Consider the following 22,464-nt stretch of genomic DNA (forward strand, 5'->3'; position numbering starts at 1 on the left):
ATGAAAGCGATGTCTGCTGCCCTTTGTGGGGCTGTGAGAGGAAATACATCTACTTCGTTCAAGCCACTTCAGGTGAATGAAATAATCATGTAATAGCCTGTGGGCAAATAATTTGGCAAAAAAACAAATGAGTTGTGTTCATACTAGTTTAGTTGTCACAAGGGCAATATAAATATACATTTTGAACCACACAATTACTACAACATTTGAAAAATAAATATGGTGCTGAAAACATATTTTATATACGAGTTACATGCATTTTTATTTTATTTTTTTACACTATTTTAATATTTTAAACACACTCAAAACTACACATAACTTGGTATAATTGAACACAAGGCCTGACCTAAGAGACAAAGCACAAAGAGATTTTTACACTGATGTTCCAATCAAAATGTGTCTAAAAATAATTAAATTGGTTCTAGAACCCGCTCTATGGATCTGAGGTCTGGGGTACAATTACAAACCAAGAGTTCACTAAATTATTCTTTAAAAATAATATAAGGCTGCGCTGCACTGAGAACTCTCAGACACGGGGGTCTCTGTTCCAGTAGGTGGCACTAACGCACTCTGCAATTGTCATTGCATTAAACGGTAGAAGTAGAGAAAAGAAGAAACACGTGAGTTGTTTATATACTGTCTATGGTGAGTTTCTGCGATGTTTATGATTGTTACGAATTAAAATACTTTGATTGTATGAAGGAATTAAACGACAACTATGCAGAGGAGACACATTTGCAAATAGTTAATTTGCTCTCAGTTAATAAATTGCGTTATGGTGAAAAGCACAACCTAATTTAGCGGCTGTTTAAGCATTGGACATATTAATAATAATAAATGCATAATGTCGGAGTCCACGACCCCAGGAAAAAAAGGCAATTTGACCGGAAGTGCCAGGAAATTAAAGGACAACGCTGCAGATTGGCATAATCTCATCCTGAAATGGGAGCGATTAAATGACGAGGGATCCACGATTGCGACTAAAATAGTTAATTTGGGACTGAACAAAAAGTAAGTTTAATATGTCAATTGAACATAACTACTAAAAAATATATAATATAAATTAAAATATAATCGGATATTTCTATAAATGCGTTTGTTAGCATATACCTGCTCTTTTACACATGTAGCCTGTTTTCTCTGTCATCTGTTCCCAGGTCAAATATGGAGTCTGATGTGTTGATGGAAGGAGGCAGTTTGACAGCTGGAGACCCTTCAAAGAATCTTAAACAGAGCAACCAAGAGCTTGAGGAAGAATGTGTGAAGTTACAAGATGTTGTGGATAAAATGGTACAGTTTTGGAGAAGCATTACCACCAGTATTGTGTTTTTGTAACATTTTGATGTAACTGTCCAAATTGTTTCATCAAAGGCAAACATACTGTCAAAGATGGAGAAAATGGTCAGTGATGAGCGTGGGATCTGTGAGCTAGAAGCATTCCAGTATGGAGAGAAAGGAAGAGCAGAACCACTGTTTCTCACGTGGCCCACTCATCAGTTTGGTACGAGAAAGAAAGGCTCATAATCATATACCAAGTTATCCCATTTTCTATTAATGTTAATTTGACCGGTATGTCCAGAGTTTACTTGAGTAGAATTTGTTTGGTTCTAAAATTAATATGAATAAATATGACCCAACAACCATAATATAATCTGCAGATTGGTAGCTGAAATACACATAAATCCTATGTAATTTTTAAAATGGAATTATCACTTAAGTCCCATGTTATTGACCTTTTGTTTCTTTGTCCTCTTCATGGCAGCTGAAGTATCTTCTAAGCTTTACGAGTCATACAAGCAGGAGTTGGCACTGAAGAAGACCATACTTCAGGAACTGGCCCACACTTCTAATGCTGATCTTTCAATGGTCTACCTGTCATCTTGGCTGTACCAACCCTACATTGACGACAGTGGAAAACTGCTGCTAGAGAGTTTGCTATTAGAAACGGGTCACAGACCTTTGTGATTCAGTCTGGAATCTATGCACGAGGACAAATTAAATGCATATCCTGACATGTATATAGCTTTAATCTGTATAACCTTCAAATTTATCTCAGAAAAAAAATAAAATGCTGTTTTTATACTGTTAATACTTTCTCGTCATAATTCCCTTGTAAGCAGTCTTTACCATACAAAGTCTTAACTCCATAAACTCACTCACAAAAGTTTTAATGTCATATTTGAACATGTCCCTTTGTATTAAAAATGCTGAGATGTTTCAAAACAGTAAACCAGAGATTATATAAAAAGTAATAAAATAGTGCAACAACTTTTCAAATGACTTTTGCACTGGACAAACTACTAAATAACGGAAACAATGGAACATATGAGGCTGCAGTCTAAGATTATAAGAACCTCAAGTCAGTTTTTTTTACAAATCTAGACGTTTTCTCACTGTTATGAAAAACATTCCCCCTTTGTATGACATCTCAAAATTCCATGTTTTTGGGCCAAACCTCTGGGGAACAACCACTTTCAGCCTTAAAGGTTCATTTTCAAACGAACATCCAGAAAGGTTTGAATAAATAAAATATGTCATGGGGTACCAATTTAAACTGTATTAGAACTACAGCCTGGGTTTCTAACATAAAGAAATGGTTATGTACAGATTTCACTGAATGGCCAACTAAGTGGACACATCATCACAAAAATCTTACCACAGCTTTTCTGAACCTTGCCGGAGTCCATAACTTAGTTTTGGCAAATAGTATTTTCTTTCCTCCCATTTGTGCATGTTGCGAAAGAATCAGTTTCCAAAATGAAAAGCACTAGATTCCTTCCAAAATTTAGTGTGTCACATATGCAATGCATTTGCCACCATGTCATCACTTTACCCTTTGAGACACATAACACGCAGCTACATAATCATTTCCTCAGAAACCAATAGTTAAGATATGCCAACATAAGTGAACTGTCTAAAATTCAAAATGAACAATGACTTTTGTTGTATAAACAGAAAAAACACTATTATATAATAATACTGTTTTTATACAAATTTACAAAGAATGCAATAAAAGTTCATTGAAAAAACACCATTACACAGAACGTATGTATGGTGTGAATAATGGACAAAAACAGGAAGTGAAGATGTGACTCCATTAAGTCTTTCTTTCAGTTTCAATGCCCAGCAGGGCATGAACAGTCTCTAAAGGAACCCCTTCAGGTGCCTCAATGTGCATCATTGTGCCATCGGGCCCGTTGACAATGACGATCCCTTTGGCGGCTAACTCTTCCGCGCTCTGCATGACAAGCCCCTCTGCTGTCTGGATAACAACAGAAGACTCTTCCTGCACAAGCTGAATGGCCTCGGGATCTTCCAGAGCGTCGGCCTGGTCCTCTTGAACCTCTTGCTGAGCGGGTTCTTGCGAGTTCTTAAACTCGGAGTCTGTGCTCAGAGCCTGTTCCAGCTGTTCCATCTGATCCGCGATGTCCACGGCTACGCTGCTGTTCAGGACCTTGGAGATCTCTGGATCTTCTACGGCTTTTGTAGCATCAGAATCCGAAGAAGGCACTTCCGTCTCCATAGGCTCTTCCTCTGTCCTCGGTAGGCTGGCGTTTTCAGCGCTCTGTGTAGCGTCGTCAGCGGTTAGATCTACAGAAGTCAAGCTCTCCAGTCTGGTCAACAACACCTGAGGTTTTCGCATCACAGAGCCGTCAACGGTCTCGTCCTTCTGGATGCCATTCTGATTAACTTGATAGCCGTTGGTTTCTTCATTGCAGTTTTCCATTTTAAACCTTTTTGCAGGAGGCAGCATTTTGGCATTCTAAGGATAACATGAAGAGTAAATATGATTACCATACACAGTAAACAATGTTTTGTTCCTATAAAAGTATGACGAGTAGCACACAACAGCTCAAAGAGCAGTGGTGATGTTAAGGAACTAGGTAAATGAAAGGTTCCAGGTTCAAAACCCACAAGGAGGAAATCATGATAAAAAAAGGGGCCTTCCAACTGCGGTCCACAGAATATTTGAGATTTTATCACAAAATATGTGTAGGACTGGATACAGCATCATTCAAAAGGTTGCAGTCAATAAGAAGTTTTTTTTTTTTTTTTTATAAAGAAATGAATACTTTTATTCAGCAAGAAACATTAAGTTAATCAAAAGTGCCAGTAAAGACATTTAGGTTACACATGATTTCAAGTAAATGCTGCTATTTTGAAATTTCTAGTCAAAGAATCCTGAAAAAAAGTATCACGGTTTCCACAAAAATGTCAAGCACAACTGTTTTCAACATTGATAAAAAAAAATCTTGAGCAGCAAATCAGCATATCAGAATGATTTTTGAAGGATCATGTGACACTGAAGACTAGAGTAAATTATGCTTTGTATTTACAGGAATACATTATATTTAAATATATTTAAAAACACAAGTTTAAATTATGCAGCCTTGGGCATAAAATGCTTCTTTTAAAAACGTTTAAAAAAAAAATCTAATCAAGATTATTTTATTTTATGTTCTAGATTCTAACAGTAAGAAATAAAACCAACATCTGTTTTGTATTAAATGTTTATCTTACATAACCCTAATACTGGCCATAAAAAGATTTAAAGGGTTAGTTCACCCAAAAATGAAAATTATCCCATATTTTACTCACCCTCAAACCATCCTAGGAGTAGATGACTTTCTTCTTTCAGCCAAATTTCTAAGCTTTATTAAGGGAGTAAATTATGGGATCATTTTCATCTTTGAGTGAATTTACCCTTTAAGCCTTAAAGTAAATATTGTTTGAAAAAAATATAATTTGCTTTATTACAACCTAAAAATGTATATATATTTTTACTATTTATTCAATTGTTTAATAAAAAGTTTAAATTAAAGTTTCTCTTTAAACATGAAAATGGTAACTAAAAAAAGGTCTCATTTGTTAACATTAGCTAATGCATTAACATGAACAATATGTTTTTATAATTTATTAACCTTTGTTAATGATGTTAGTAAAAAATATATATATTCATGTTAGTTCACAGTGCATTAACTAAATGTTAACAGAAACTTTTAATCTTAAAAATTTATTAATTTATTCTGAGATTAACATTAACTAAGATTAATAAATGTAGATGTGTTATTCATTGTTAGTTAATGTTAAGTAAAGTGGTCAACTAATGTTATCAAATAAAACCTTATTGTTACCCTAAGTATTACAATGAAAATGTATAACTGCCTTTATATTTTACAAAGGTTGTTCCTCAACCAAAGTTTCAATAAGTTTGAAAACCCCTGCACTAAACCCACTAACCCTATTTAAAGGAGTCTTCACTGGAATTATTTGTGCACAGAACGTACCTCAATACTCCGTAGACTCTTTGTGGCCTGATTTGCTCTTGGCTCTGACTGATTTGTCTTTTGACTTTGTTGTCCCTCAGAGGAAGTCAGGAGTTTCAGTGCATTGGGATCGTTTATACCCAGAGATTGTAAAACCTGGAACGATAATGAATTTGTATGGTATGTACTCAAGTTTTGAGATGATTAAATATCTAGCAATTACTTACTCCCATGTTGTTGACCTCTATAGCTGGCCGAGAGGCTGGTGAAGTGTGCAAATATTCCAGGGCCATCTTCTTCACTTGGCTGTGTAGTTGTTCAAATTCATGGTACACGCTCGGGAACTGTTGCTTTGATGGGTAGCCCTTTTCTACCTATAAGGACAAGAACACTGTAAGCATGTATGAAATGCTTCCAACACATGTAATAACATGGTATTTTACATATTGATTCAACAGTGAGAAATGGACAAATTAAAAAAAAATCTATCCCATGCTTCAGAACATCTGAACATACCTTCATCAGCACAAACTCCCATACAGTCATGACTCTGGCCAGACGTGGAAGAACAATCTCCATGAGATCTTCGTCATCGTACTGTTTAATAAACTGAAGAAAGATACTCAGTCAGGGGTGAATTCAAAATTAATCAACAAACAGTCAAGTGTCAGTTCTATCTAGACAGTCAATAATGTTTAAAAGTATCCGTTCACACTGAAAATCTAGGAGTTAAAATCTATTATAAAAGTTATAGGATTATAAAAAATGTTAAAGAAATCATAAAGAAGCTGTTCAGATTCAGCACCATTTCAAAATCATTTATCAAATTAACAAATTTGTGACACTGATCATGTGAATTAATTTGTGTAAAAAAAAAAAAAAAAGACTACTAAAATAATCTAAAGGCCTGTTCACACTAAGGACTTGTTGGAATCACTTCCAGAGCGATTTTTTCCAGCTGAACACTAAAAACATTAACAGCCAATCAGAATCCATTCAGCTTTAAAGAGCTCAAGAATTAAGCATCAGATGACATAACTGCACTGCACTATTAATAAAAAACATTATTGTACATTAGTGTGGATGCTAATAAAGTTAAATCAACTTTTCTCTTCACTTTCTCTTAATTTGTAATGCAAGTAACACGATTTTTTTTAGAAAATAAGAAGCGTTTTCACAAGTTGACTATTGACAGTTGACTATCGAGCAACATACTGTTATAACATTATCCTTGTATCACCTAGCCAGCCCTTACCATTAGCTTTTTACAACACATCAAATATGTGAAAGTACAAACCACAGAGATGATGGTGAAGTGTCACTATAACAAAGCATTTATTAAAAAGCACTTTACCTAGAATGCATGCATATATGATTTGAATGTCTAAATAGTGTAAGCACACAGATGTATAGCAATCTAAATCGTACTTCTTTTAGCCGATTTCTTTGTCTTTGTGCTTGCTGCTCTAAGCTCATTCCTCTGGGGTACTTTGGTGGCCGTCCTGGTCGTCCTCTCTTAGGTGGTCGCCCAGGCCTCCTAGGACGGCCAGGCCGTACTGGTCCCCTGGGCCGCCCAGGTCTCCTGGGTTCTACCTTGCCAATTTCTAGAACCTGAAATATTGTTTACTTGTGATTATTTGATTAATCAGATAAATACACCTAGTATCCAGCAAGCAAAACAAATCATCTTACTTTTTGAGTACTGAGTGTTTTCACATGACTATTATCAGTGACTTCAGTTCCTGAAGGTTGTTCGTCTCTAGTTGTGGAGAGGTCTTCTGCTTGAGCTGGCGTCGGGTTCTTGTCATGTGTGGGATTTAGCTTATAGTGTCTGTTCAACCCGGCGACGCCGATGTACGCTTTATCACAGGTATCACATTTAAAGGATTTGTCACGGAGATTGAGGGTTACATCTGAGCTCTTCTTCCCACGTTCTTCTCCATCCTCATCCTCCACACTTATCTCAGAGTAGTCATCTGAATCTGATTGGTGGCTTTCTGCCAAGTCCTCATTTTTAATAAACTTGTAGTCCTTCACCTTGTGCTTGGGTGGTCTAGACACCCGACCAGAGCGGGTCTGGATTTTTTGAGGCTTCTTCTGGCGATTCTTAACTTTCTGGGTATCCTTTCCAACAGCTGGAGTTGAAGTTTTTGTTTCCACAGTAATAACTTTGGTAGGCATTGTTATCTTGGCTGGAGGAGATAAAACTTTCGGAGACGGCACAAGGATCTTTGGGGTAGGAACAACTGGCTTGGCTGGTGGACTCTTGACTGTGGCAGGTGCAGGGACGTGTACCTTGCTAATTGGGACAGAAATGGTGCTAACCATAGGAGCCGGTTTCTGAAGGAGAAGCTGAATAGGAGGATCGTTTGGGTTTTGTAAGAAATATTGCTGCTGTCCAGGCACAGGGGTGATGTGGATGATCTGTGGGCTGCTTAATGTTCCTACAGTTGAAACCTTCACCAGCGGCTGACCGGCTGACATATTCTGCGACTGTAAAATTGTTATTGGAGTTGTCTGCCGTTGTTTATTGTCTTGCTTCAGAGGTGCCTGCACTTGAATTTGGATGGGCTCGGCTGTCTGAAAAAACAACAACAACAACAACAACATTAACGGCTAAATAATTTGCTTACACAATCTGTAGACTAATTCAGTTCAGAATATCTGACTGGTTTTATGCAGAATAGGTACAAAGATGCATTTGTTGAAAGTATTATGCTTAAGAAAAAGTAGAAAACGCAGAAAAGGGAAGTACAGAACGAAATGCTTGTGGGAAAAATGAAGGTTACCTTATGTGCAGAAGAAAGGAAGTATGGATGGAAGGAAGGAAAAAAAGGAAGGGAATGAATAAACAAGGGGAAAAAGAAGGAAATACTTGTGGAAGAAATTAATATACGACAGGAAGAAGGTAGGAAAGGAAGGAAAGGGAATTACTTCGTAGGCTTTCTGAGAAACCATTCAGTCCCGTTCTGAACAGTAAATAATTGAATCGTCTTGTCATACAATCTCTCTGACTTATGAAAGACTCTATCGTAACTTACCTTCTGTGTGGTCGTGTTGGCTCCATTCTGCGACTGCTGCAGCGCGACGTGTTTGGCGACGCTCTGCAGCTGCTGCGACGCGTTCTGCTGTGGCTGGATCGCTGTCGCCAGCTGCAAGTTACTGGTTTCCAGTGTAATGTACGTCGGCTGCGCTGTGACAGATCTCTGCAGTATCTTCGGGGTAGTTGTATGGGTCGTAGCTGGCTCTGCCTGTGCGATCACCTGTGCTTTACTCACTATAACCTGCTGCACGTCCACGATAGGGGAAGTGGAGGGTTTCACAACTGTCTCAGTCCCTGCAACATGGACTAATTGTTGTTTCGATAATTGCTCGATTAATTGCTGCTGCTCCTCGGCCGATAAGCCCGAGCTTTCCACGAAGCTGCCGTCGGGCTGCACATAAATGATGGTGGTCGTCGGTGCAAGAGCGTTTAAGACGTCGCCGCTTACAGTGGTGCATTCTGCCGTTAACCCGGCCTCTGCGGTGGCCTGAACATAAGACGTAATGATATTTGAATCTGTTATCACCTCACCGCTCACGATCTGCCCGATCACCTCCTGAGTAACGTTACCATCCACAACTCTGACATCCACTGCCGACTCGCTGTGCATTAACTCGACGAGGCCTTGATCAATGCCCCCTTCTGCGGTGGACGGCGTTTTGCTTGCGTCTTCTTGGTTGTTTTCCTCTTCGGCTTGTGTCGTCTCGGGCTGCTGCAGAGGTTCGCTCGCGTCGAGGTTTTCCATTTTCGCTGCAGCAGATTTGGACGCAGAATTATTTTCGTCTTCATTGTCCGCCATTTTGTTTTCAGGAGCAAAACTTGCTAACTGACGTAGGGAGCCTCGCAAGAGCGCGAAAAGAAGCTGTTTGCTTGCAGGCGATTAATACTCAAAATGTGAGTAATATTTGCGAGGTTGGTTCAAAACCTGGTCAAAAACATTTCAAATTTGGAATACGGTTATAATCCAGAGACGCTTCCTAAGGTAACGGTAGCCAGGCAATTGGTTTTCCCGTCCATGCCACCGATGACGACAGCACGGAGGATGGGTAATAACAAATCACGTCATTTCCGCTTTTAGCGCGCCGTTCTGTCTTTTCTCTTTTTAATAAGATATATTTTACATGGCTACCGCTCATATTGTCCTACGGCCTTTACACTGGATAATATTTAAAAAAAATCTTGTTTATATATGAAGACCATTGTCAAGTAACATAATTGTTTTTATTTAATCTAACTTTGTGTTGTGTATTTGTATTTGTATTATGTGTTATTTATTACTCTTTTTGTATGGATGGACCATGAGTCTGAAATAAAGGATACTACTAATTTATAATAATAGTTTGGGATCACACAACTTTGGGATACACCGTAGTCAAAAAAATGTCCCTTTTCCTGATTAATTCCTATCACTTTTGACATTTCCTATTATCCCATGTACAAAAACTGCTGTAGGATATTATAGCTACTAGACTAGTATGAATCGTGTGTACAATAGCCTATCTTACACATTTCACAATTTGTATCTTCATATTTAGCCCAGCATTACCATGGAAGCCCGTTTTCATGAGAAATGTTCTCGTAATGACTTAATATCTCATATTTACTTTTTCGTAATAATGTAGAGCAGGCTATATTTAAATTAGCATGTGTTGGATGGTGTAAATGTTCTTGAATTTCAGAAGAAAAAAATAACAGAATTCCCATGTGATGCATGTATAAAAACTGTTGGACATCGTTAGTGGAAAAAATAATAATAAACTATGAGAGTGTGAACATTTTATTTCTTAAAATTTAGTTGAAGAAAGACTATAGAAAAATACATTTTGGACCTTATATAGCCTATACACACAATCCCTATAAGGAAATTAGATTTATTACTAAGAAAACAGCATAGTAATGTTGGTGGGTTTATGTTTGTGAATAAAATAAAGTATTTCCAATGTGGATTAAATTACCTACATTTTACAGTAAATCTCCAGCAGGGGGCAGGAAGGGACCACTTTTACATTTCTCAATCACATTTCATGGTCTCGTTTGTCATACTCCTCTACCACTAATAGGAATCTTTTTATCTCATTATTGCCATTATGTTAATGGGTCAAAATATCCTCAAACAGAGCAACAACTATAGTATATAATAATATAAAAATCATCAAGGCCACTGAACAAACATGTTATGCCTTCAACTTTTAGCATTGCATAGCCTACTGCTATTCAGTCACAAAGACTTTTGCAGTCCAAACCTATTTTTCACAGAATTAAACAAAGTAATACACAAACACACACAAAAAAAACTTTGTCAGGTTGGAGAGAGGATTTTCTCTTAACATTGTTTTACTCTATTGCATCTCCCTGCTGTGCGATACTGAGATATTGTCGTGCGTGAAGTTTAGCATGTCAGCAATGTTTTGTATCAATGTAAACAAAACATAATTAGTTCATTAAAATAATTCTCAAAGAGTTTTCAAATAATTATATTCAACTGATAGGCCTATAGCCTATATTCTTAATGATCTGTTATAGGCTACCTGCAAAATTGCATTCATTCATTAATTAATTTTATATTACATACTAACATTTAGAATTTATATTAAGATTATTAGTAAATACTGCATGAATTCATTGGTCCAGCTACCATGAAAAGATTAAGCAGAAATCAATTAATAATTCAAATCAGTTTGATTGATATCAGAATTTATGTTTGACTATGTATACATGGATATCCTTTCTTTTCTTTCTTATTTTACTCCAGAAAATGTTCAAACATCCTAATTACCTATACCTTACTTAACAACGCAGCAGCTTGGTGATCATCACAATCTGATTAAGAAATCACTCTAAAGACAGCATGGATTTGCCACTAAGATAATCTTCATATCACAGATAAGTCCAGCTCGTCCCTCAGTCAGCCTCTAATGGCCACCATTAGTGACATTGTGGGATTAGCCTGCATGAGTACTTTATGTGATTCTCTTAGTGAGAGTGCCTGAAGCCTGAGAGAGCTGCAATAAGTCCTGAACAAAGAAACTGGTATCGTCACAAACAGCTTGTCTCTCTAGATCAAGGCCAAAATATCAAAATAAATAGTGATTAAAATACGTAGCACGTCATAAAACAGTGAGTTTATTATAGTTTTGGACAACATTTCATTTATGAAACCGTCTACAGAGAAATGCAAAAGGCTAATATGCCTGACAGGATCAGCTGGGTGACAGAGATGTCAGAAAAGCGGATAGAGATACATACAGCCTAGCCTTATCACCCCAGATGTCAACTAATTAATTACGCAGACACTAAGTAAATTAAATTACAGTGCATATCAATAATCTGTTGACAGGCCTTGATAATAAGGGCATGGAAAGGATCAACAACCCAGATGAAATAGAGAGCGTTTGCAACATCATTTTGGACGGTTCTTCTAATCAGCACAAATCCTGATTGATTTCACAATTTACGGATTAGCCAGAGGAGGACTCATATATCTTTATTTATTAGGTTTAAACATGGTCATTTTTATGGCTAATATTTAATTGTGTACAGTTGTAAGATAATTAACATGCTTTTCTCTATCCTGTTATGTGAGGATTTTTTAATTGTAAGGCATCCGAGACGGCTAATATCAGATAGAATGACTGTAATCCTTATTTAATCAAAATTTCACTGCAGTAATTCTGGAGCACTAGCCTCTTGGGTGAACGGACAGACAGACGGATGGACGGACAGAGAGATAGATAGATAGATAGATAGATAGATAGATAGATAGATAGATAGATAGATAGATAGATAGATAGATAGATAGATAGATAGATAGATAGATAGATAGATAGATAGATAGATAGATAGATAGATAGATAGATAGATAGATAGATAGATAGATAGATAGATATATAGATAGATAGATAGATAGATAGATAGATAGATAGATAGATAGATAGATAGATAGATAGATAGATACATAGATAGATACATAGATGGATGGATGATAGATAGGAACGGATGTTAGATAGATAGATAGATAGATAGATAGATAGATAGATAGATAGATAGATAGATAGATAGATAGATAGATAGATAGATAGATAGATAGATAGATAGATAGATAGATGGATGGATAGATAGAAAGATAGATAGATAGATAGATGGATGGATGGATGGATGATAGATAGGAATGGATGTTAGATAGATAGATAGATAGATAGATAGATAGATAGATAGATAGATAGATAGATAGATAGATAGATAGATAGATAGATAGATAGATAGATAGATAGATAGATAGATAGATGGATGGATAGATAGATAGATAGATAGATGATAGATAGGAACGGATGTTAGATAGATAGATAGATAGATAGATAGATAGATAGATAGATAGATAGATAGATAGATAGATAGATGATAGATAGGAACGGATGTTAGATAGATAGATAGATAGATAGATAGATAGATAGATAGATAGATAGATAGATAGATAGATAGATAGATAGATAGATAGATAGATAGATAGATAAATAGATAGATAGATAGATAGATAGGTAGGAACGGATGTACGATAGATAGGATGGATGGATGATAGATGGAACGGATGTTAGATAGATAGAGAGAGAGAAAGAGAGAGAGAGAGAGAGAGAGAGAGAGAGAGAGAGAGAGAGAGCACCATATCTAAGTCTGCTTTCATGCTCTCTCCCATATGTCTGTTATGCATCAGTCCTGCTGTTTAATCTGGCCAGATTGAGGCTTCTCAACTGTGACGGATTACACTCAGTGACACAGAACTGTTTAGGCTATATAAATCATTGTTATTCCAGGCTTGATAGAGTGAAACATTGCAAAATGCAACAAAGAAAATGATTTCAGTGCAGATTTATATTTAAGTACTGCATTAATTGGCATTAGACATATGCGTAACCTTTAACTTAAACTGACGCTGTATGTAAATAAATTCAGTTTGTTAAAATTGTAAATTGAAATTCATTCTCCTTTAATTACGGTTTTAAACACGGTTGATGTAAAACAGGTTAGCATTGTTCATCCTTTTTTAATAATTTGTATTACATTTTACATGTTATGAAAAAGCACATAATAAGACTACAGTACATTGATGTATAGCTCAAACAATACTGTAGCAGGCTATCTTAATTTACAATATATACAGCAATACACTCTATTACAACCACTGAGAGTTTGACACGGTTCTGTACAAAATCAAAAAGAAAAGCACTGAATACTGTTATTTCAAAGCTCAGGTCTTGATCAATTATTTTCTGATAATGACAATATTCATGTATTCTGAAATGAGATCATAAATATCCAAACATTTAGTCTTATTCTATTCCGAGCTATTCTGCAAACATAGCAATCTTTTGATGATAAAAGGGCCCAGTATCCACAGTATTCTTAGGTGTGTGTATATATATACATATATATATAAACATTTTATCAATCACTGGCATGATGGACTGATGCTATTACTAACTGGAAAATTTCGTTTTGATCTTGCTAAATGTAATAAAATGCAGAGGAACATTGAGAATCAAAAGTCCAGTGTTATCGTGGAAACAGTGCAGAAAAAACGAGGAAGAGAAAATAGCCCAGATATTTTCACACCAATCCTATTTTATGGCATTACAAAGAGATGAATTACAGTGCATAATCTAAGAACTCTTTTCCTCTTCTTTCGCGTCTAGCTGTTCGCTGGACTTCTCCTCCGTCACCGACGTCTCCATTTTGTGCTCTAGTCTCTCAGAGGAAACGGTTCCCAGCACTTTGGCACTGTGCTCCTGTGCTTTTGCCCTGAGAACTGCAATACTGTTCTCTCTCAGTTCCTCTTTGGACATAGGTGACTCTGTCCTCCTTTCCTCAGCCTCGGCCTCATCCGGTTTGGGATTGGTGGGTTTCATCTGAGCGACGTCTGACTTCTCATTTGGTTGGACTGCAACAGTCTCCATGGACTTCTTGTGCATCCCTGCAAAGAATGGTGGGCATTCGTGTTTAGAAAAGCAGCTGGTGGTAGGAAAACCATCTTGAACTGGAAATAGCAAGAGACAGATTTTAGATTTAGTGACAGCATTAGACTAATCTGAGCCATGAGAGTCACGAATCGCATCAAAAATGGATGATAAGAAAAAGATGGCTAAATAAAAACTACTCTTTTTGTAGGTTGTTATTATAATTTAATAATTTCAGTAAATCCCTAGTATTTTGTTTTAAATGATAGAATAGCAAGTTTACAGCGACTTTAAGTTGCTTACATTATGGTGCAATGAGAATCCTATTAAAGAGGATGGCATAGTGCGAGTTAAACGTTTGTGGTTGCAGTTGCAGGAGTAAACAAGCCGTGTTACGAAATCTTATGTATACATTTATTTGCCGTCTTAATGCTTCCAAAAATGTAATTATTGTGGGCTTATCAAATATAAGGGGCAGCACCTGTTATCAGTCCATGTTGTGGAGACACTTGTATCGTATTTTTGTAACATTGATTTGTATCTCTTGTGTGTGTGTGTGTGTGTGTGTGTGTGTGTGTGTGTGTGTGTGTGTGTGTGTGTGTGTGTGTGTGTGTGTGTGTGTGTTTTGTTCATTTTATGTATGTGTTTGCTGTTGTATTTTGTTCATTTTATGTACTGTCAGTTTTAATATTTGGACCCTGAGTCGGTAATAATGTTTGATGATTATGATGATGATAAAGAAGTATAGCAATTTAATTATATGGCTAAACTTTTTGTTGTTGTTCTTAACTACAGCAAATTATTATTTTAAAATGGTTAAATACAATTTAAAAACGTTTCTTGAGCTATTTGCTTGGGTAATTTATTTGCTAAAAATATAACATTTAAATTATGGACTGAGAACATTACTGTAAATGTAATCAAATTGGTTAATTTATAGCAAGATAAAATTCAAAATTTGCATATTAGAGATATGATTTAGATCTACCCTCAGTCAATTTTATTCATAGTATTGAAATTCAGCAGTGCTGGGTGACAAATGAAATGCAGTATTAAGAGTACAAGCAAGGCTTTAAATTAGAGAGGACTAAAGATTTATAAAAGAGACTAAAAACATTAAAACATTTTTAAATTATGTCATTAGTTTTGATGATGGTGAATTATAAAGGTCAATTAAAAAAATGAAAGGTGAAATAAACAAACAAACAAATAAATAAAAAGTCTTAATCTGCTGTGACATATACCTAGAAGCCAGGGGGCACAGGAGTCCATGATGCCATCTTTAGCAGACTTCAGTATGGACTCAGGCAGCGGGATGGAATGACGCACCATTGCACCGTAGAGCCCGTACTCCGCCATCACACTGCTGCGGCCCCAACACTTCTCCCGCTTTCTCCACTTGGCCCTCCGATTTTGGAACCACACCTGTTCACAATTAAATGTGATTTGCATATGGTTTATTAAGAAAGATGTCCAAACTGTCCAGTCTATATAGGCGGAATGACAGACATTCATTTGGAAAAGATGAAAAGTAAAAGGTGAGTGTAGGATGTCAATCTGTCTTTTTCTGCGTGTTTTAGAGAAGCAAGATAATCATACAGGTTTGGAACAACATGAAGGTGAGTATAGCTAAATTAAGCAATAATTTTCATTTTTGGGTGAAGTAGGCTAGTCTAACCCTTTTAATTAGTCTGGAAATTATATTTAAACAGCAGCATCAGTTGACATTTTTCAACACAGACATAGAACAACAAATAGCCAAATCTTTCCAAAGTGTGCCAATGGAAAACATATTTTTTATGTTTAACCAAATGGTAGCTATGGCTATCTTAATCAACTACAACTGACTATCACCTATCATTTGCTATATTGTAGTCATATGTCGGCTTGTTAGATGATTGAGCAAACAGTTTAGGCAATTTTTCAGATAGGCTGAAAACGACACGACGCGTAAAGTGCCTGCAGTTCAGTTCTGTCATGACGCGACGCGAACGCATGTTGATCACAGCAGTTAACCAGCAATTGCCCTTCACTAATTCAAGCTGCTAGCAAGAGCTGACGGGGGGAGGAGGAGGAGGAGGAGGGGCCGTCGGGTCTAGAGAGGCCAGACATTGGATAAGGAATTATCAAAACCATTTTCCAATCTTTTCTGGTAATGCCGATGATGATAGCCCTCATTTCATGCACGATACTTTTTGAGGAGAAATTGGTTATCGGGCACTCAAAAGAAAGCGGGTGGAGACAGCGATGAGAGACGACCCCAAGGGCACGCAGAAGCTGATTGAAAAATAAGTTAATTTCGAGCCCAATCGATGGTGGACAGGCGGGCAAATATCACGGGAAATTAAACGAGCAGGACCCAAGAGAGCAGCGCCATTGACCCGTGCTAATAAATTCAATGTAGTTATTTCATTTGAACTCCCCACATCTCGCCACATCCCTTCCCTTGGAACACGGCGGGCTTTTCTCATTTAACTAATTACACTCGATGAGAAAATTAGATGTTAATTTTACTTTGGATTGAAATAGAATTATTTATTTATTTCCTTATTATTTATTCACTGAGAGGCACCGTAATGAGAAGGAAATTAAAAGGCGTGCCAGCAGATGGATGGTTCAGGTCACACAGTAATCTTCTTCCGCCTTGATTGCTTGATTAGGTCGTTAGCGCCTCTCTCTCTCTCTCTCTCTCTCTCTCTCGCGCGCGCGCGCACACACACACGCAAACACACACCCTCCCCTTCTCTCTCTCTCTCTCTCTCTCTCTTTCTCTGAGAGCAAATTGTTTCACATCCAACTGAGGCTGATGAGATTATCTGTCCGAGTGGGATGCTGGACTTGATCGATATAGGCCTAGTCAGTGTGCGAATTGTAGCCTACAATGACTTTCGGAGGTCGACTAATTTAAAGGGATTTCGATGTTTTTTTTACAGTATAAAACGTCTTCCAAATTAGTAGCTATAGGCTATAGCCTATTAATAGGCTATTAAAGGTGGGGAAAAGTCACCCAGTCCCCCTGAATTCACCCTCATTTTCGAGGCGCTATTTCAAGATGCGTGTCGCGAGGCGAAAGTTTTATATTTGCCACTGTCTGTTAGGCTATTTAAAAAGTCTGTTATTTGGGATATGTAGCCTACATTTATAATAAAGTGAAGGATATATTTGCCATTATTGGATTACTTACCTCAAACTAATCACAAAGTAAAGCGCAAGCTTTTTTTGTTTTGCTAGCCTCAGACAAAAATACCTATTGCTCTGACAAACTTGTAGATTAAGCCTAATCTTTAATAATTACAGAAACCTTTGAAAACCATTTTGAAACTTATGCTTAAGACATACATTTTTTGTTAAATCCCCTCTTAAAAATAAAGGTTCTTTATTGGCATCCATGGATGGTTCAATAAAGAACCTTCAACATCCATGAAACCTTCATTCCACAAACGGTTCTTTATAGTCGAAAAAAAATGTTTCTTTATAGTTCTAAAATGTTCTTTAGCTAGATTTTTTTTTTTTTACTTTTACTTTTAAGAGTGTATGGGCTAGTGCTGAACCTCCATAATTCGCACCAATGAGATCGTTCTGTTGCTGACCCTAAGAAAAATGTTTGCTAACTATAACCCTTACACAAACCATTAGCCGATTAACTAAATACACGCAACAATATCACTGCAAACGGAAAAGATACAGGCACAATTTCCTCAGATCACCACACTGGCAGAACCTCCAAGAGAACCTAAAGGCTAGATGGTCTTTAAAAGGTCATTTATCTGAGGAACCAACAGGTTCCTGCACGAACTCAAACACTGCTTAAAAATGGGTCATGCCAGGAGAGGTTTTGAGGCACTTCAAAGTTCCTTGCCCACAATAAGCATCTTCAAAAAGGGCATCTCCGAAGACACATGATAAACCTTTTTATAGCGTGAAAAAAATAAACTATAGGCTCAGAGTAGAGACCTAATAGGCCTATTTACCACATCTAGCCCAAAGATTAATTTATTTTATTGCATCAGTCCTTTTTTTGTTCTGTTTCTTAATTTTTTAAGTGTAAAGTTTTCATTGGAAATAATTTAAAACAATGTTGATACCTAATTAGTCATTTTTATGTGAAAATAGGAAATGGATAAAATTGCGAAAGAAAGAAAAGCTGGCGTAGGCTAATTGCGCAAATCGTAATTTATTTTTTTTAATTTTATTTTGGACAACAGACATAATAAATAGCCTAGACGTAGCCTATATAGGTCAAATAGCTTAACAGAAAAAAAATCACATACGCCCGCATGCAGCAAAAAATGACTAAAAACTGGAGGCTTTTATCTAATAAATAAAAGAGCGTTCACTTCCATGATTCATAAATCGCATTTAATTCAAACGGCGAGTAGGCTAACAGTGTTTGTTTGTTCCCTACCTGTATTCTGTCCTCGGGCAGCTCGGTTTTCATGGCGAGCATTTCTCTGGCGTACACATCCGGATAATGAGCCTCGTTAAAAGCCTTCTCCAGTTCTTCCAGCTGGTAAGATGTAAATATTGTTCTACAAAAGAACAACATTCAATTGTCATAGAAAATCAATATTAGAAACATCACGCATAAATTGTGCTATTTCAATAGGCTCGAATCGAGTGGACCATGTCGAGGGTTTTTTTCTTTTAGGTTTTAAACTAGTTTAAAGAACAAGGAAATTAGCCTGTGATGTGTATTAATTAATGTATTTTGTTTGAACATATAGCTACTGAAAATCATAATTATAGATATTAATGTAGGCCTATTGTTTCTAACCTTTCCTATAAAAAAATAAGCTAAATGCTTCTTACAAAATTATAATATAAAAATGCAAATAACGACAATGTATTAATATTATTATAAAGAAAAATAGATAGACTATTTTACTGCCTTTTAAAACCTACGAACCGAACCGTTAATTAACTCGTTACGAAAAAAAAAAAAAACGTAATTAGCCTAGCTTCTAAATCTGGACATCACAACCGCATTTCGCCAGAGCCATAATTGCCAAAACATCGAGAGAAACGTTTTACAGAATTTTACACATTCCTGTTTCGGATATTTAATTTCGGAGACCACCGAAATGATGCTTAAGATTAGGCTACTGTCTAATTTATCATGAAGAAAATTAATCATTTTTAGCGTTCAAGCCTACCTGTGTCGTCTCTTTTTTCTCTTCTTGCTCTGGCTCAGTGAAGACTTTGATATTTTCCTTTCACTTGAAGAGACATCCTCTGAATCTGTAACATCGGAGGAAATATTAGGCTATTCAAAATGGCTGTGACATTTTCAAAATGTTAAATAATTTGTTGCCACTTATTACGCTATTTGACGTTTTTAACAACGAGGATGACAATCACTTGGGATTTGGGAGGAAAATATAATGTATTTATTAAAATAAAACAAGTAACAGCAGGCTTTTTATTTCACATTTCCATCTTGAAATAAATTGTAATAGGCCTATAACAACAACCAATAATATTAGCCTATTGATGTTATTATTATTAAGGCCCTTTCCCCTTGACAGGGCACTATACAACAATAAGAAAACTGGACCCGAGCGGGCGTTAAAAGTGAATTTCTTAGGCCTATACCTGAGCTGGCAGACTGGTTATTTTCCAGCGGGCCCACTGTCCTGTTGAGCGGCTGTAGATGGACGTTCTGCGCGTCTGACAGCACCTCAAGAAACGCGGGCTGGCTGTAGAACGACGGAATACCTCCATGGCCAATTAAGCCCATCCCGACCCCAACACCAACCCCAACCCCAGTTGGACCGAGCATCGACCTGCTGGCTAGAAGGTGCGCCCCGACAGGGAACGAGTCCAGTGTGCTCCGCGGAGCCGCCGAGGACGGCTCTTTATTTAGTCCCAGGATCTCCTGGATGCCGAAGCCCGTGCATTTGGGCGGATGTGTGCTGCTGCTCTTTGACAGATGTGGATTGTTAGTTCCCCTGTTCTCAGCGGCACACACTGATTTTGATTTGTTCAAACTTTCCGACAAAACAGCCCCATCCTTTCCTGTCATGGTGCCTCTGAGACTATTCCCTTCTTCACATACGAGTCGGTCCCTTGTGCAAAGGCATCCACGGCGCAATACGCATGATCCCTCTAGAAATTCTCTTTTTATCCAACAGGTCCATCCCAACAAGGGTCAAAACTCAACAGCCAATCAGCGGCGAGTAAGTGATTTAGAATTCCAGAGGATACAGGATGCTGCTCTCCCGGTTTGTCATGCATGATATCATTTCATTCACATCACATGTTGCTTGCAATTATGTGTTAATCAGACATTTAACCAAAATTTGCAAATAAAATTATATCACTTCGAAATTATATTTCGCATTGAATTCCCTTATTTGAATAATTTAAGTAGGCCTAATAATAATAGCCGATAATAATAAGCCTAGTAATCTTCGATACTCGTTTTCTTCTTCAACATTTTAGACGTGTTATGTCTATTGTTAACGGCTTTAGGAATCTATTTTAGGTGTATCTTAGATAAAATAAAGAAAATACAATTGTCGAAAATAAAAAGGACACCTGGACAACGGAAACGCGCAACCTATAGCACACATGAGACTAATGTCGTCAGCAATGACAGACTGTAGGCCGGTCAGAAGCATTACAATAATTGTTTTGAGGCTGCCACCAAATCAAATAGCCTAGAATAATGAATGGAATTATCTAGGCTATACTATTACAAAAACAAGCAAATTTGACAAAATTGTAATTTTATTGAATAATCCATCGTATAAAACTATAATATGATTTAATATAAGATCGAATGTGTCCTGAGAAAGATTGATTAGTTAGTTTAAAGAACTCCTGTATAGGATATTGAAGGGTTCAACAAAGATTTCAGGCTCAGAACGTGCTAGGAATTTATAATTCCTGAAAATCGCTAAAGATTCCTTTTTTTGCGAGATCTAAAATCCCTTTTAGGTTTAAAATAAAAAGGCTTCGATCACACGTTCAAGGATCTAATTAATGGAGAAGATAAATGGGTCATGCAAATTAGCAACACATCTTTGAACACATCAAGTTCTTGGAATATATTCTTATCACATGACAACAAAATGGCTTCCTGCATGTTTGGGATTGACACTGAATTTTTTCAAATATCAGTAGGCTATTTTGAGACGAAATTGCATATTAAAAAAAAAGAAAAAGATTACGGTAACCTACTAATTTTTCAAGTAATTCAGATTTGTAATTAGCCGTTTTTATTTTATTTATTTCAAGTACAAAAAATCTCCAAATGATAGCAAAATGACTTGTATTCAGGGATCGAAAACATGTTCATAAAATGTGCATTTTAGCATTTCTTTATCTTTATCAAAGCACCACCTACAAAATACAACAAAAGGGCATAATCACATCATTAACTGTAACATTTCAATAAGAAATTCAGAGAAATCAGCTGAATATAGCTAATGTACGACATTACCTGGCTGAATTGACTTGACTTATAGAATATTAAATTGATATTTAATTAATCTTGGTCAATTGTAAGCAGAAGCAGAAGGCCGGCAGGAAAGTGGGTGTCCATCCAATATTATTTCCACAATAATATGCTTATAAAGATAAATGCAAAGATTTTTTTTATCCTGTGTGTGTTTTTTATTCCTGTGTGTGAAAGGGTAGTGGGGGGAAATCCAAGAAAATCTTCCATTATTCTATACATTTTCAGAGCTGTTGCATATAAAACATAGTTACCCATCTGAACAGACTGCAAAATATAGCTTATTCTAATTACATCCATGTTTCTTTAATACACCGAGGTCTAATCAGCTATTACTAAATTACAGTGGGATTTTGATTCGTTTTGCAGATAATTTGTGGCACAATTTGGACATCTGGACAGATAATTACTGGGAGATAATTTATGGAAATGAGCAGCGAGCCGTTGATGGAGACAGAGATAACACCAATCTTATCAAAGTGCCATGTACTGATGCATAAATAAACGTCATGATTCATACGCCACCAGCAGAACGTCAGACGCGTGGCGTCAGACACACACGAGGGAATGATTCCGAGCGCGCGCTCCCGAGAGACAGATCTGTTGCTTTTCTAGCTAATTAATATAGCTACACCGAACACTTGATGTTTTATCATGCTGAAGTGGCCTGGTTATAACAATGCCCTAAATTTTACTAATAAAGGTGAACTGTAATATTGTTTATCAGCTTAAAAATACAGAAAAGCC

At 36.8% G+C, this 22,464-nt stretch overlaps 3 protein-coding genes across 6 annotated transcripts; 1 reads left to right on the top strand and 2 right to left on the bottom strand.

Annotated features, from left to right (window-relative positions):
* The first annotated feature begins 528 nt into the window (after positions 1 to 528).
* On the top strand, positions 529 to 2,029 carry cinp (cyclin dependent kinase 2 interacting protein). 3 transcript variants are annotated; one of them, XM_079632379.1, is made up of 5 exons: positions 529 to 645; positions 854 to 1,011; positions 1,158 to 1,290; positions 1,372 to 1,501; positions 1,763 to 2,029. In XM_079632379.1, exons 1-5 carry the CDS (start codon positions 643 to 645, stop codon positions 1,963 to 1,965), a joined length of 627 nt encoding a protein of 208 aa, XP_079488505.1. In that variant the 5' UTR covers positions 529 to 642; the 3' UTR covers positions 1,966 to 2,029. The 3 variants fall into 3 exon arrangements, with proteins under 3 accessions (XP_079488505.1, XP_079488504.1, XP_079488503.1); XM_079632378.1 differs by having other exon boundaries at positions 529 to 620; positions 802 to 1,011; XM_079632377.1 differs by lacking the exon at positions 529 to 645 and having other exon boundaries at positions 706 to 1,011.
* A 122-nt stretch (positions 2,030 to 2,151) lies between these two features.
* Positions 2,152 to 9,380, bottom strand: znf839 (zinc finger protein 839). The gene is made up of 7 exons (XM_079632376.1): positions 8,309 to 9,380; positions 6,960 to 7,847; positions 6,696 to 6,878; positions 5,784 to 5,876; positions 5,495 to 5,641; positions 5,289 to 5,423; positions 2,152 to 3,763 (listed from the first exon to the last, which is right to left on the bottom strand). The coding sequence occupies exons 1-7, from the start codon at positions 9,107 to 9,109 to the stop codon at positions 3,098 to 3,100; spliced, it is 2,913 nt and encodes a 970-aa protein (XP_079488502.1). The 5' UTR covers positions 9,110 to 9,380; the 3' UTR covers positions 2,152 to 3,097.
* Positions 9,381 to 13,263: 3,883 nt separating this feature from the next.
* vsx2 (visual system homeobox 2) lies at positions 13,264 to 20,836 on the bottom strand. 2 transcript variants are annotated; one of them, XM_079633918.1, is made up of 5 exons: positions 19,851 to 20,835; positions 19,412 to 19,496; positions 18,664 to 18,787; positions 15,503 to 15,683; positions 13,264 to 14,275 (listed from the first exon to the last, which is right to left on the bottom strand). In XM_079633918.1, the coding sequence occupies exons 1-5, from the start codon at positions 20,278 to 20,280 to the stop codon at positions 13,965 to 13,967; spliced, it is 1,131 nt and encodes a 376-aa protein (XP_079490044.1). In that variant the 5' UTR covers positions 20,281 to 20,835; the 3' UTR covers positions 13,264 to 13,964. The 2 variants fall into 2 exon arrangements, with proteins under 2 accessions (XP_079490044.1, XP_079490043.1); XM_079633917.1 differs by having other exon boundaries at positions 13,272 to 14,338; positions 19,851 to 20,836.
* Positions 20,837 to 22,464: the final 1,628 nt, after the last annotated feature.

Source organism: Phoxinus phoxinus (genome assembly GCF_949152265.1).
Source record: "Phoxinus phoxinus genome assembly, chromosome: 13".
NCBI lineage: Eukaryota > Metazoa > Chordata > Actinopteri > Cypriniformes > Leuciscidae > Phoxinus > Phoxinus phoxinus.

Bases quoted from the DNA above. Each gene is read 5' to 3' on its own strand.
- vsx2 (XM_079633917.1), bottom strand. From the start codon at position 20,280: ATGACAGGAAAGGATGGGGCTGTTTTGTCGGAAAGTTTGAACAAATCA. The intron at 15,684-18,663 runs GTAGGGAACAAA...AATTGTGAACAG, and splicing joins TGCCCGAGGACAGAATACAG to GTGTGGTTCCAAAATCGGAG. The intron at 14,339-15,502 runs GTATATGTCACA...TGCTATTTCCAG, and splicing joins CTGTGCCCCCTGGCTTCTAG to TTCAAGATGGTTTTCCTACC.
- cinp (XM_079632378.1), top strand. From the start codon at position 845: ATGTCGGAGTCCACGACCCCAGGAAAAAAAGGCAATTTGACCGGAAGT. The intron at 1,291-1,371 runs GTACAGTTTTGG...GTTTCATCAAAG, and splicing joins AAGATGTTGTGGATAAAATG to GCAAACATACTGTCAAAGAT. The intron at 1,502-1,762 runs GTACGAGAAAGA...TCTTCATGGCAG, and splicing joins GTGGCCCACTCATCAGTTTG to CTGAAGTATCTTCTAAGCTT.
- znf839 (XM_079632376.1), bottom strand. From the start codon at position 9,109: ATGGCGGACAATGAAGACGAAAATAATTCTGCGTCCAAATCTGCTGCA. The intron at 6,879-6,959 runs GTAAGATGATTT...ACAATATTTCAG, and splicing joins AAACACTCAGTACTCAAAAA to GTTCTAGAAATTGGCAAGGT. The intron at 5,642-5,783 runs GTATGTTCAGAT...TTGTCCTTATAG, and splicing joins GGGAGTTTGTGCTGATGAAG to GTAGAAAAGGGCTACCCATC.